This window comes from Pagrus major, chromosome 9, assembly GCF_040436345.1.
Source record: "Pagrus major chromosome 9, Pma_NU_1.0".
Classification (NCBI taxonomy): Eukaryota; Metazoa; Chordata; class Actinopteri; order Spariformes; family Sparidae; genus Pagrus; species Pagrus major.
In genome coordinates this window covers 15,849,173-15,864,029 of record NC_133223.1, presented here as the reverse complement: position 1 = coordinate 15,864,029, position 14,857 = coordinate 15,849,173, and the positions used below count along the sequence as shown (strand labels likewise).

At 43.4% G+C, this 14,857-nt stretch overlaps 1 protein-coding gene across 1 annotated transcript in view; it reads left to right on the top strand.

Moving 5' to 3' along the window:
* Window positions 1-2,179: 2,179 nt before the first annotated feature.
* LOC141002555 (anosmin-1) overlaps window positions 2,180-14,857 on the top strand; it is a 49,071-nt gene continuing 36,393 nt past the window's right edge. Inside the window, exons 1-2 of the mRNA XM_073473908.1 lie at window positions 2,180-2,373; window positions 9,362-9,409. Coding sequence (XP_073330009.1) covers window positions 2,182-2,373; window positions 9,362-9,409 — 240 coding nt within the window. The 5' untranslated portion in view covers window positions 2,180-2,181. The remainder of the gene's footprint in view (window positions 2,374-9,361; window positions 9,410-14,857) is intronic.

The window sequence follows — 14,857 nt, the reverse complement described above, 5'->3', positions numbered from 1 at the left end:
GGTTTTAATAGTTTTCCAAGTCGAATTGTTTTTCCAAGCTACTGTTAAACTGGGGAGGCGAGAGCTGAAGGGGAAAGGGCTTCCCTGGGATGTTGGCAAGCTTCACCAAGGCCATATGTGAGGAGTTTGATACAGAGAAGCTGGCTTCTCCACATTTTTAATGAGTTGTGTCATCAGTAGATGGCAGTAGGTCTAACCCTCCTACTCATACAGTAGACAGGTGGGTGCTTTCCAAAGGCCTACTTGATGTTTGGGTGTATTGTTGGGGTATTTTATGAAGGCAAAAGGAGAAATGAATGAATAAATTGAAGGATGGAAGCAAATAAGATACATGAATAAACTAGAAAGGTACACAGTAGAGAGCATACCAGTTCCCTTTAGTTGAACTCAGCCTAATCCAATATGAAACCTGATAGCCATGTATCACTCTAAATTTTAAACTACTAAACCATAATCAATGCTCACTAGATCTAGGATCTGCATCAAATTGCACTCACTCATAGATACCAGCCACCTAAAGATGCCTGATTTTTTCATCAAGATCCATGCATTATTCCCTGAGGAATTAACATAAACATTGAAAAACACTCGCAAAGATAAAGAAAGAAAGGAAAAATTCCTGGATCCGTCCCTTTATCTGGATCTGCACCAAAAGTTAATAGGGTCTATTCTGTACTAAGACCCATCGTTCATCTAACTTTCATGGAAATCCGTTGAGTAGTTTTTATGTAATCCTGTTCACAAACCAACCAACCAACCAACAATAAATTAGCACAAAACGGCCATTTCCCATATTCTAACAATAATAACATTTTTTTATCGTATGTCTGTTATTTACATTTAACTAAAACTCGTGAACATGTCATATGTATTGAACGGGCACTTCACCAATTTTACACATGAAGTTCTGTTTACTTATGGGAGCCTGTGAAAACATGAGTATCGTGTCTTGTGTGGCTCTGTAGGAGCTTTCTAAAGTTTGAAAAAAATAACCCCAATGATGTTATCAGGGTTATCTCTGATTGGACTTTAGGCTTGAATTCATATCAGAATGCCTGCTTCACAAACTGGAGTTATAGAGTGGGCGTTTGTAGGCGATGCTATGCTATGCATTATGGGAAATGTAGGATTCCCATACAATAGGGGACTAATTTACGTCGGAAGTTGGAGCTGGTCATAACGTCACTTGCTTTGACTTTCCGAGTCGAAAAATTTGACTTCAGGGGTCGTCCCAGTTGAAATTGCTGACAGGGAACAAGGAAATATAGACTTTGGAATATCTTGCCCTCTGCTGCCTTTATTCTGACCATTCCTCCTTTAAAGGTGCAATATGTAAATATTATCGGCTAGCTGAATTCATATTAAAAATAAATCAGGGGCAGCATATCAAAGTAACCACTAACTGCTGCTAACTGTAGCTGCAGTTAGCTAGTTAGCTCAGCTAGCCGTGCAGCTAGCACCTTGGACTGGGAGCTAGCACCGGGGACGTGTTGGTGCTTACACTGCTAGCACAGGAGCTTTGGACTAGGACGGGGCTAGTTAGCATGTCAATGACATCATAATGTCATAAAGTGTTATTCCTTCACATTGTTGATGATTTTGGTGAAGATTTGAATGTATTCAACCTAAATTCTTACATGGTGCACCTTTAATGAGTTTGTTGTGAGTCCACCCAACTTTTGCTTATATGTTTAGGTGACGGATAAATGGTCAGCACCACTAGACAATGTGCCCGGTAATAAAACATTAGCCTAATAGTGCAAATTGTGTACTCCACAGCCAGGTCCCGGATTGATCTGATGTAGATTAATATGTAATTAACATGATAATAACAACTCATCTGTTTTCTATTCATGCCTCAGCTCGTTCTATTATAATTCATGATTATAGGACATGATTTGCATCCACACACCCACCCTTTCCTTCCTCCTGCTCTGTGGACAACCTGCCCCTGCTGTATGAGCAGTGTGCTCGGTGGGACTCTGCAGCAGCAGCAGCAGCAGTCTACCTGCTTTAACGCTCCTCGTGCCCGTCAGTCACCGCCTGCTCGTCCAATGGCGGCGCCCGTGAGCCCGTGACTCCTCCCCAGTGTATAATTGAAGTTTCTTTAGTTTCTCCGGCGGAGCCCGCACGCAGTATTGTCCGATCCGTGGAGGGATTAAATACACATCGGCGGGGAGCATGTTTTCCAGGAGCCTGAACGCGTCTCTGACCCTGTGTTTGTGGATTACGGCGTTAACGAGCCCGGGAAGTGTGTGCGCGAGGAAGCAGGACGACTCTTTCTTCACTGCCAGTATTTACCGAGCGAGATGCGCCTCGAGATGCCTCAGCCTGCACATCACTCGCATCTCCGCTTTCTTCAAGCACTCGCAGGTACGAGCATGTGGCCGCGGACTCCTCAACTTCTGCCAGTGCGTTAGAAAAATGAGGGATAAAGGCGCTGTTGTGTGGTTTATTGATGAATGAGCGTGTGGGCAGCCGAGCCTCCCCACATGAGTCTAACCTGTTTCTCTTGAGCTCATTGTGAGGAGACAGTATGGTGCTGAAATACTTTCTCAACGTGTCTTCTGTCAGGAATGAGTAGATCTGTGAGAGTGTCACCAGAATAAAAAGCACCAGTTGCAGATATGAGCGTCTATGTGAAGGGTTGAGTTCATTGCAAAGTTGCCACATGCATCATAAGTGTGTAGAGAAATCTAATCAACGCACAGATTTTTCAGACTAAAAGGTGCATTTCAGTTGTGCCAGTGTCCATTCATTTTTTTTTGTTTTGTTTTAAATGAGATTTCTGTCACTACAAATGTGATGGACTTAACCCTGGTGTTTTTCTGCTGCCCACTTACTTCCAAGCCATCTGTCTTCCACTGCCTTACATATTCACAGTGAGAATTTTTCTACCAGGGTCCCCACAGAGCCCGCTGCTGTGATGCACACCCTGTTTGATAAATTAGCCGTATTCCTTTGCCTGATTTGGTATGTGTGCTATCAGAAGTTGTTTTTCACCCTCCACTGGACACACTGTTCTCTCCCAGGACTCCAGAGAAAAGGACCCGGTCACTGATCCTTCTCCCCTCTGCTCCCTTTTCACCAGCTATCTATCTGGTGCTGGCCGTCTTTTATACTGGCTTCATTTGCATTTGCAAGGCTTGTCTTTTCTCAAGGTGCATTAATGAATCCCTAATTGTCAGGAAACACTGCGGCGCAAGGTAAATTTGTAATTAGCCCGAGAGTTCAGTTGCTTGTTTCTTTGTCACCAATTCAGTTGACTTTGAAAGCACTTATTGATCCTGTGTGGCAGGTCTTGATGCATGTGGACACAGAGACCCACTAAGGTCAATTCTCGCAGTTTTATTAAGGGACTTTATACACCTGGGGTGAGGGATGAATGTGCTTAACTGGAATTAAAAAGCAGCGCTGCGCTTCCAAAGAACACAGAGTGAAAACAGTGTTCCTTAATTCACAACTTGGCAAAGTACAGTTGGGGGTTTGCTTTGAGAAGTCTCCAAGGGTATGTTGCTGCAAAGTTTGGGAATCGAATTAGTCACCAGCTGACTGAGAAGTCAAATAAGTGATGGAAGTCCCACCTCTAATGAGCGGCTAATAGTCTACATAATTGACTGCAGAGCCTCAGAGTCTGAGGGGAAAATGAGAGGGAGGTGTTTGTGGAGCGTTTTCCTGGTGAGTGATAAGCAAGGTTGCCTGAGCAAGCCTGTGGGTCTAAGAATAGAAGGCAATTGTTGATAATCTGCAAGGACTGTCTTATGCACAGGCCTTTCATGTGAAAATGGGGGGTCTGGTCAGCTGCAAAAACATATGGACCCAACCTCCACCCCTCCTCCTCCCTCCACCCTGCCCTCTACCCCCTGGCCCTGCCAATAAATGCCAGCATCACACCTCATAGGCATGCAGAGGATGCACACTGAGCTACCGATGCTGCTCCGTCGAGGTCACCTTCCTGCTAAACGCCGGCGCCCAATTGCGCTAAATGTGATAAGCTCTTATGTGCTGTTGCCACAACACTGGAGCATGCTCAGTCAGCACAACCTACAGGTGGATCTGCTTCCTCCGGGAGATCTGATTACAAGCGGACAGGCAGCTCGGAGCTCCACTCCTATGATTGAGACGGCAGACCTCCTAATTCAACTCGGACATCCTTCAGGGGTCATTTAATACTCGATAGGGAAACCAAGACATACAACACTTTCCATTTTCATGGAAATGAAATGTCTGGGCTGCATGTCAAAGCGGTGACTTTTGCCTACTGTTTCTCAATATTTTACAGTGTCTACTCAATATCTAGTAATCTATACGGACTACTTATTTTGGTTACGGTACAAGAGACAATTTGTCCTCTTAACACATTCTGCAGCTGGAATTTAAAACCTCTGTTTTTCATATCAGCTTTTTTAATATGATCATTCTGTGAATACTGGAACGATACTTGCAGAATTTAGCGCTTGCAGATGTTATGAACACCCACGCGGCTTTTCCTTTTTATGTGGCTGAATCTGAGGACAAATCAAGAGACTTTGTTTTAATTGTTGCAACTATGAATTAGTGTGAAATGGAAACAAGGGCAGAGCTGCAGAGCTGGGAAACCCACGGGTCGGCCATAGGTTGTCAGATTTATTGCAACTGTAGATTTATTGATGTAATAGTATTTCCAAATACAGATTTATTGACATTTTACTCCACTTTTGGGGAACTTGTCACCCCGGCACAATAGACAGAGGGGAACACCCAACCATAAATATTAGCCTCGGACACTTTAAAATATTAAGAGCGAGCTGGGAGCCCTGTGCAATAATGTATTCTGAAAGCATCAGCCTTGTAGTGGATTATTTATGTGGGGACCTGCGAAGCCAAAAACAAGGTGTGTCCATGAGGTCTTGTTATTACATTCAAAGCAATAAAAATCTAACATTTTAAATTCAGTCATTCATTTCTAATGTGCCGCAGAGTAAAGTCTAAGCATCTTACTTGAGAGATTTGTGTTTCAAGCGAAGGGAAGGAAAACATTGGAAAGTAGTTTTTCCGTGTCCCCCTTGTTTTCGCCTTTGATATTAAATAACGTGCGGTGGAATCAAACCCCAGCCAGTGCTCGTCTCATGTGTGGAGTTTTTCATTAGTGAAGACAGCGGATGAATAGGGGTCTATGTAGCTTGGCCTCACCTCTCCGTAAATGCTTTTAAACCATGACACTCCTGTCTGTAAATCTCTGCTACACCCCGAGCTACCTCATTTGACAAATAGGCTTCGTTCCTAAAGTGGAGACAACTTTACACCAGTGTTGTTTGAGATCTCTGAAACACCCTTTTATGTTAACATTGGATGTGCGCTAAGCAGCACATTAGCTCACTTTCAGAGCGCCTGTCAAATAATTCATATAAAGTGAATAATTGATGAGCAGAATGACCACAGCCCTCACACCCACTCAAGTCGAAGCCTAAATCTTGAGGCTCCTTTATTTTAGTGCTGCATATGTGCCCTTGAGGATCAGTTATTTTGGTGTAGCTCGAGGACCCCTAGGCTGACACAGAGACACCAGTCTGTCCTTTGAAGTCCTGCCTCCTGTTAACCAGAAACGTAGCCACGGTATTTTTCAGTACTTAAAGGGTGCATTATGTCGTTTTGGAAAAGAAATCCAGGTAATATTTACAATATTGATAATGTAATAATACAAACTCAGAAATATTTATTTATTCCAAAACTGAATAAACAAGCTGTTCTCAGAGGGAAATAAGGTCCCCAGAACACCGTTTGAAGCTAGAAAGGTGGCAGGGTCCGCCACATATAAACAAAGTAAAACAGTATGAAACTGTGTTGTCCTTTAAGGTCGTTTTTTTATTCAGTTTATTCAGTCATGAAAACAAAGACACTTTGATATTCACGCTTAAACTTAAGAAACAATCAATGAAGATTTTTCTTTTTCTGTCTGATTAAAATTTCCTCCCAAAAACTACATAGTACACCTTTAAAGATTTAATGCAACTGCTTCTTCAAAGGGGCAGTATGTAGTTTTGGAGAAGAAATTCAAACTCGGAATTTTGATGTTTACAATATTAATGAGGTAACAATACAAACACAGAAATATTAATTTTTTCCATAAGTGAATAAACAAGCTGTTCTCAGAGGAAGATAAGGTCCCCAGAACACAGTTTGAAGCTAGAAAGCTGGCAGGGTCCGCCAAGTATAAATTAGGTAAAACAATATGAAATTGCGATGTCCTTTTAAGGTCAGTTCGTTTATTTAGTTTGTTTAGACATAAAATAATCAGCCAAGGAAGATCTTTCTCTTTTGATTACATTTTCTTCTCCAATCCCACACAGTGCACCTTTTAATGCTGCAAAACATATAGTCAAGATCGGACACAATTCAAAAGCCATTCTTCGGTGTAACCTGAGATCCATTTAACCCAAATCAGAGGCTCATAGGAAACAAAGGATTCCCATTTTCAAAAGGTGGAATGCTGTCCTGGGAGATAAAAGGGGTTTTGTCCATGTTCCCCTCAGTTGTCTAGACAATACAACACGCCCCTGGCCACCTGCTCCAACTTCTCAGCTGACAACAGCCATAATGCATCTCTGTGATAAATTCCCTGTTTACACGACTCCACCACAAAGCAGCGAGTTCACCTTAGCCTCGCATTCGTAGACCACTGTCTGCTCTCCTTTCCTTGACCCCCCAGTAACTCAGGAAGATATCTTGAAAGCATTCATTCACTGGAGTCCTTGACTGTCCTCAGCACTGCATAATGTTCAGACTGCAGAGGAATGTCATGGTGAGTCAAAGGGATGAAGTCCTGACCTATAATTATTCCCCCGTTGGTCCCTGACATGGTGGGGTCAGGCCTGGACAGCTGGGGCAACATCCTGCTGAGCTTCTCTGCTACGGGGATGCTGTCACACAGCAAAATTAGCTCCTCTGTGGATCTGGCCCTGTCGCCGTTGATGGATGGGCGAAGAAAGGTGTCAAAAACAGGATTGATGATTTAGGACATGGTCTAGAGTTGTGACAATCTGTATAAATTATCCCCGAGGCATTGGCTGCCAGCGAAAATGTCAAGGTTTTATTTACAGCTTGTTACCAACAGGGGGTTTGGCATGGTTACAGTGATCATTTTTTTGTAAGTTAGCGATCTCCACAAGGATTTTAATCATTTGATGGAGGAATAATTCATGTTTTAATCAACTTTCAGCCAAAACGAGTGAAGGTGCTCTGTTACACAGAAAACTTGCTGATGCACACTGAACTCGTCAGCCAAGTTTGCACTCATTTCCACCAACAAAATCAAACTATTCCAATTCTCCTTGGTGCTCCGGCTCATATATTTTTCATCCTTATCTGTAGTTTTTTTTCGCGTTGAAGTTATTCTCCTAAGACAAGACCATACAATCGTGGATTCCTTTGAAGCCATTTGACCATTATCCTTGACACTAAAAGCACAGCACTTACTGGTACTGGATGTCAAATTAAAACCCTTTAATGATAAGTTCTCTCCTAAGGTCTCATGGGAAATTTCTTCTGGATTACATTGTGGGAAAAGGCTTTGAACTTGACATTGAACTTAAGCAGACTTTTTTGCCTTCAGAGCTTGAAAGTTTGGCTGGATCCTACTGCTTCATTGCTTTCATTAAGAAGCGCAGGGAAGTTCCAGTAGTGAAGCTCAGATCCAGGTCATCGACGGGCGGAATCCATTAATGAAACTCAAAGGCTCCATTGAGAATATTTGCATTTGCATTTTTTATAATGCATCCAGAATTGTAAAGCAGGAAAGTAAAGCGGCTAGAATCAATATTTTTAGGATATTAATGGACCAAATGTCGTTTGCGGTGATGAACCCTCAGTTCTGTGCCTGCATATAAACTGTTTTGGTTCACTCCCACGGCTCTCATAGTGTCGTTTTAGCCACAGCAATAGAACTGCAACTAACTTAGTGTCATTATTCTGCAAATTATTAATTATAACTAATCGTTTAGTCTATATGATGTCAATAAATGTTGAAACATGCTCATCACAGTTTCCCAGAGCCCAAACTGGAGCTGGGTATGGTTAAAGGAATTTCAATACCGGTGCTGATACGGATACTTTGACTTCGATAACTGTTCCTGAACACCAATTATAAGAAATACAGTTTAACAAAAGATTACATTACATGCACGTTCAAATTGCTTCTTTTGTCCAACCAACAGTCTGAAACCCAAAGAATCTTCATAAATGACAAAGAAAAGCATCAAATCCTGGACGTCATTGCTTGAAAAATTATTCGATAACCAAAATATTTGGCAACTAATTTTCTTTTGATCAACAAATCGATTGTTGCTGGAAAGTCAGCAAAAAGGCTTCAAGACATGGCTGTACCTGCCCTCCAAACAGCGCCCAATCAGAGTTGGCGATTAGCTGGCGAACGTAGCGTAGCATTTCGTGAGTAAATATTTTGCCCAGGAGTTGGTAGAGACCAAAAATGGAGCAAAAAGAAAAATTAATCATCTGGCTTAGATTCATGAAGTGGACAGAAACTCAACTCCAACTTTGTGCTAATGTTTCCCTGTGTCTGCTAAATGTGTTATCAACCCCAACAGCACACATACATCTCGCAGACGTCAGGGCGAGTTACGTAGGAAAGACAAAGTCATAGATGGAGCGTATGTGTGCTATCTGGGAAGAAACTGTTTGACAGGTTGAACTTAACGTCCCTTTTTCTGTTGCTCATCACATTCAAACATTTCGCCTCTTTCATGTTGATCCCACTGGTCATTTATTCTGCAGCACCAGCCTTGCACTTGCACCATCCAAGCACAATTATGTTTGCAGAGGCTGACAGCATAATTCTCCGCCCTAATGGAATTCAGGAAATGACCACTTGCATGAGCCATTTACCCCCACTGGTCCTCCGCTCGACAACTCTCATATTTACACGTAGAGGGGTTTATAAATACGCAGCCCTATTAGAGCCAAATGTTTGCCTCGTCTGAGCGCAGAAGGTGGCACTTCCACAGCAATTAGAGGAAATTGGCAGTATCTGCAGTCTAGGCAGGAGTGCTGACATCAGTTCCCACCTCGACGGCCTTGGGGACGTCTGTTGAGAGATCAAACAGGCCTGAGGTCATCGTGCTCTGCTGAAACTGACCAGAGGTTTGCCCTGGCTCTGGTGCTGTTGACCCCTCTTTCCTGCTTAGGTTACATGCACTCAGGAAGCAAAAGCTGACTCTGAAGTCTGTTTTTGAAATTTGTCTACCGTTAGCACTATTGTTACTCAAAATAGGATGGGAGAGGAAAGAATCAAAACTGCGTATTCATTCATTTGATGAATTGATTATTTTCTGTGTCTCTATTGATATGTTTTTCTTCTCTTTCACAGAATAATGGATCCTTGGTGTGGTGCCAGAATCACAAGCAGTGCTCCAAGGTAATGCGGTTTCCCGTCTTTCATGAATGAGACGCATGCCACATACATGCCTCATTATCAGAGGATAATACAGCATAAAGTGCGCGAGTCACGACAGGACTAGTTTTGTCATGCCTGCAGGAAGAGAGCCTTCGAGAGCTGTTGACATAGACTATCATGAGAGAAACTCTTTTCTCTTCAGTGAGTCTTTACTACATGGCTTCTGCTTCAATTGATACCCATTTGCTCCTGTAAATGGGATGCGATTAAATAAGTTTCGAAGAGGTTTATGAAAGCAAAGCATGATTGTTTTCCCCCCTCTTGCCATTTGGACTTTCAGTCCCGACGCGCTACGCTACGCCTCCCGCAGGGCTTGTTTGTGTTTCTTGCCCTGTCCCAAAGAGGGTTGATACAAAGCTGGCGTTGACAGGCTCCTCTGAAAAAGATGGCGCTGACATACTCTATCAGACTCTCCTGGAGCTGTTGACAAGGCCCGCGTAGAGGTGCTGTATAGACTGTAGACAGAGAACACTATGAAGCTGAAATAAGAAGGATGATACGCTAGCAGAGGCCGGTCCAAGCAGAAATCTAAACAATGCTCTCTGTGGCTGTCCAAGGCTCTCATCTCCTCAGACACGGACCGTGAAAGCAGGATTTAATGCTGTTAGCCTATGAGGACTCAAAATAGGACACAGACGGCGTGTGTTGTCTAAATAAAAGACAAAAGTATTTAGGAAGTATGTTATTGCCCAGGTGATGACATATTCCATGTAGTCCTTGTCTGTATTTATTGTTTTTTCCACAGACCTCAGACTTTGTTGTGCCTATAGAGGAATGCATGCTGAGAATCTGGGCCAGCACTGCACAGCACTGCAGTGATGGTGATTAATAGGAAATTCGAGAAAATGCAGTTTTTTTTTTCTTATGCTTACTTAACACGGCCTTACATTCGCTGTACATATTAATCACAATCAGTGTCGAGTATCAGCGTCCTCACAGAATGACCCCTTGTGCCTGATTTCTAAATTCCCTTTTTTGAATTTCAAATTGTTTCCTTGACAATTTGCATTTGCCTGCACCACAGCTGAGCTATTGTGCTTTGTGCTTTCTACTACATCTGCAAATGTATAGGTGTTTCCCCCTCGCCAAACAAGCAAATGTTAACAACATGTTGTTCTATCAAACCACTAAATGTTTCCTGAACTGTGTGTAAATCGTAAGCTCTTGTTATGTTGTGTTACTTCTAATTATAAAGCTCTATTATTGAACTCCAGGTGGTAACTGAAGCAGCTCAAGGCAAAGCACAATCAGCTTAAGTTTGACTTTTAAATTATTTTAAACCTTCTGTGGTGTGTTTAGAGGTACAGTTCACCCTAAAATAAAAAAAATGCGTATCTTTCCTCTTTCCTGGAGTGCCATTTATCCATCTAGATTGTTTTGGTGTGAGGCAGTACAGGCTGTCCTGAATGGTTTTGTCTCGTCTTGAATATAATGGAACTAGATGGAACTCAAAGCGGAGAAAAAGTACAATTGGAAAAACTCAGCTGCAATGTCTCTTTTCCAGAAATCATGGCCCAGTTTGTCAAGATAATCTTCAGACTTTGTTCTGGTGAGTTTCATGTAGGAACTATTTTCTCTCTAGTGCATCACTACACAGAAGGAGGTGTGCATCTGCTCATGGACGAGAGGCTCGTGCTTGTGACGGTCCGTGATGTTAACATAAATGACATCCTCCTTGGCTTAGTTCAAATGTTAGTTAGCTTAGGTAGCTAGCCTTTCGTCCATGAGCAGATAAAGTTTCCTTCTGCCTGGTGATACAGTTGGTGGGTGTAGTTTGAGCACCACAAGCCGAGTGGCGTCTAGTTCCATTATATTGTAGAAAAGGCAGACACCTCTACAGTTGATAGGGCTGGGTATCGAACCGCAATACTTTTATGGCACCGACCGAATTGATCCGATACTGTCGCGTTTGGAAAAATGTCTTTTCATTCGGTACCAAATTTCAATACCTAGAGAGTTCATCTCATCAGCGTCAGTGAGCCAATAAGCATGCGGCATGCTTGTTGTGACAAGATCTAATAGGTTACACCCAGAGACCGGGCTCACAACGTGTACGTGTAATGTAATATTTGTTTTAAATGGATTTCATAAAATTGGTATTGAAAAAAGTACTGTTCAGGAGCCGGTATTGAAGTCAAGGTATCAGTTTCTGTAGCGGTATAGAATTTTTATGATACCCAGCCCTAATGGTTGATATCTTCAGAACTCACCATCTCACACCAAAACAAAATAAATCGATAATAAGCACAGCAGGTAAGAGGAGAAATTGGCATTTTTCATTTTTGTGTGAACTATCCCTTTAAAGCCCATGTTTTATTCACTTAAGAAGGCAGGTCTCCGTTGTTTTCACCATAATGCTGTGAAACTTGTTTCTCTCCTTTCCACTGTGATGGCCAACATCGGTTCTTGGCACCGGTCGCTCCCCAGTCACTCGGCAGAGTTTCACGTTTGAAAAAAGCCTTCTGCTGGCTGTGAGTCCCGGCACAGCAGACTGTTTTCATAATCAACCAGCTAACATTGCTGAAAGTCTGAAAATGCCCCAAAAACTTTTTAATGGACTTCTTGTTCTCCTTGCTGTAACAAGCATGTCAGTTAGCACTTCTTGATCCTACTTGTAGGTTGTAAATAAATGAGACTGGATTTGATGTAAGCCCTCTAAAAATAATGATGTGCTTGTGTTACTGCTGTGTTACCGGGTTTGCTCTGCCACTCTGGTGCGTCGAGTAGTTTCAAGGGCTCTCTGAATTTAATTAATTTAATTGTATCCTCGGTTTTTTGTTCAGCCATTCAGGACGCCGGCCAGGGCACGGCGCTGAGGTTTAATTTGTGGCCAGAAGTCAATATTTTGGTAGCAAACATTACCACACTTCACATCCACGTCAATGACTCGAGTGCACACTCAGGGCCTGTGTGCAGCCTGTCAAAACATGGGGCTATTGTGGCCGCTCTAACAATTGTACCAAATGGGCCCATGCTGTACAGTGGTTCCCTGTGAATAGCTCTACAGCCACTGATTAGCCTCTTCACTTCATGAACAGCACACACTCAAACAGAGAGACAAAGGCAGTGGCTCCCGGGGAGTGCGTTAGGGCAGAAGGCTTGTCCACCCAGAGCTCTGTTAAAGAGTAACAGAGGGCTCCCCGCCTGTGAAGAAAATGCAAGGAAGGACTGCCTAATAATCAGACAAAGATGCTGTGACCCCGTCCATCTGTCCTCGTTTTAGGAAATCAATGCCTCCCGTTTGATGAGAAAGTCATCCCGGTCATCTCGTATGCGGTGTCCGGAGTTAGCCCCCGCTCTCAGCGTCCCCATTGTCATGGTAATTAACCTGCTTGCCCCCTCTCTTCAGTGCACAGCGAGGTGGCATTTGGAGAGCCGGGGAGTCATTATCATGCCATAACGCTGGACCAGCAGACAAACTCCATTCAGCATGGGGGAGACGCCAGGAGAGCAGACACAAGCAGCAGCAGCGGCGGCGGCATTTTCTATGAGGCCATTGTCATTTTGTCTCCCTACTGTTAGAGCTCCCCTGACTTGAGAAGTTTGGACGTGTTCCCTGAAAGTTTGAAAAACTCCAGGGTGTTTCTTTTTTTTTCTGTTGGTGCAAAGAAAATAGATTTTGTGCGTGCGCAGAGGCAGCCAAGAAGCTTTTCCTCATTCAGAGCACGGCTGATATTAGCAGGGATTGCTTTCCCCCATGGGTGTGATCCAGGCTCCAAAATCAAATGCTAGGATTGACTTAAGGCAGCTAAATGCCGCTGTGCAACAAAGCAGTGCGCTTCATTAATCAAACTCCTCTCAGGGAAGGGAAGAGAGGAAAGGACATGTGCATTATGCCTGGATAAGTTTGCCCTGTGGTGAGTCATTGGGACGTGTCCATCATTTACAGCTCCTGAGGATGAAAGTGTAATATTTTTCTTGTAAACACGCTGAATATCCTGAACTTCCATTGAAACTCTCAGTGAATTAGATGGGTGGTGGAAGGGGTGCTATGTAGTTTTGGAGATGAAATTAAAACTCAAAATTTTAATATTTACAATATTAATGAGGTAATAATACAAACTCAGAATTATTTATTTTTTCCATAACTGAATAAACAAGCTGTTCTCAGGGGAAAATAAGGTCCCCAGAACACTGTTTGAAGCTAGAGAGGTGGCAGGGTCCGCCACATATAAACAAGTAAAACAGTATGAAACTGTGTTGTTTGTTTATGAAGATCTTTCTCTTCTGATTAAAATTCCTTCCCCAAAGCTACATAGTGCACTTTTAATAATCTTTCAGCAGGGTTGACTCGGCCTCACATTTCTCTACACCAGCCACGTCCCTGCCCTTTATTTATTTCCACAGGGAGCGCCTTTAGAAAGCAACCTTGTCTGGTCACCATTTGATGGCAATGAGTCGTGCACATCTTCTTTCACGGACGTCTCACACGTCCCTGATGGCTCTTTCGGAGCGCTCTTTTCCTCACCAATCACACCCCGAGCCGCACATACCAGCGCAAGAATAAGAAGTGTTTGCTCTTTAGGATTACACGCGCCCTCGTCTTCACATGTTTAAAGCTTTGGAGCCGTTTGCCTGAATAACAATCACAGGAATGCTACTATGTGTCATTCAAAAGCCCCACTGTCAACCCCCCCGCGCTCTCCTACCAACCCCCACGTTTTCTCACGCTGAAATAAAACGGTCGAACTTCCCATTAGTTGATTTTTAAGGGTCAGTTGAAGCTATAAAGTTAAATCAGAAGCGCGGCGGACAAATCTCACTTTCGCTTGAAGCTTCGAGGCGGGTGTGTCATTGCAGGTCTTTTGTGTGGCCGTCTCTTCTTTGGCGGTAGGTAGTATATTCTGAGGCGCTCTGAAAAGATGTGATGAAGTGGGTGCTGCTTGTGGTGGGTTTACGGCCGGGCATGGCCGGGATTGTTAGGTGCTTAGACAGACTTCAAAGCACCTTTTGGTCATGTTGAGGCCAGACGCTGCTCTCACCTCCTTGTGTTGGACACATTACCAGCCCCAACACCTTCAAAGTGAGCTAGAAATCAATCTGTCATGCGGGCAGCTCGTCTGGATTGCCTGCCAGTGTGGCTGCTAAGCAGAGTGTAAAATGGGAGAAAACACTCCTTGCTGGTTTAATTGATTCTCTAATTTCACATATATGTGTAAGACTTCTGAGATCATCGGTGCGGTTTCTCTGAAGCCTTTCCTCTTGGGCTCTTCTATCTAGTTCGAGGCAGTGTGAGTGTTAGCGTGTGGGTGGCGGAGGAGTGTGAAGCAGGGCTGGTCAGTCCCAGCAGGAAGGACCTGATCTGGACATGGTTGTTAAGTTTCATTGGCTAAAGGGGGGGTCGCTTCATTGGCTGCTATCTGTGGAGCTCATTATTCACATGGTGGGTGGCAGAGAATGAAAAGCCCC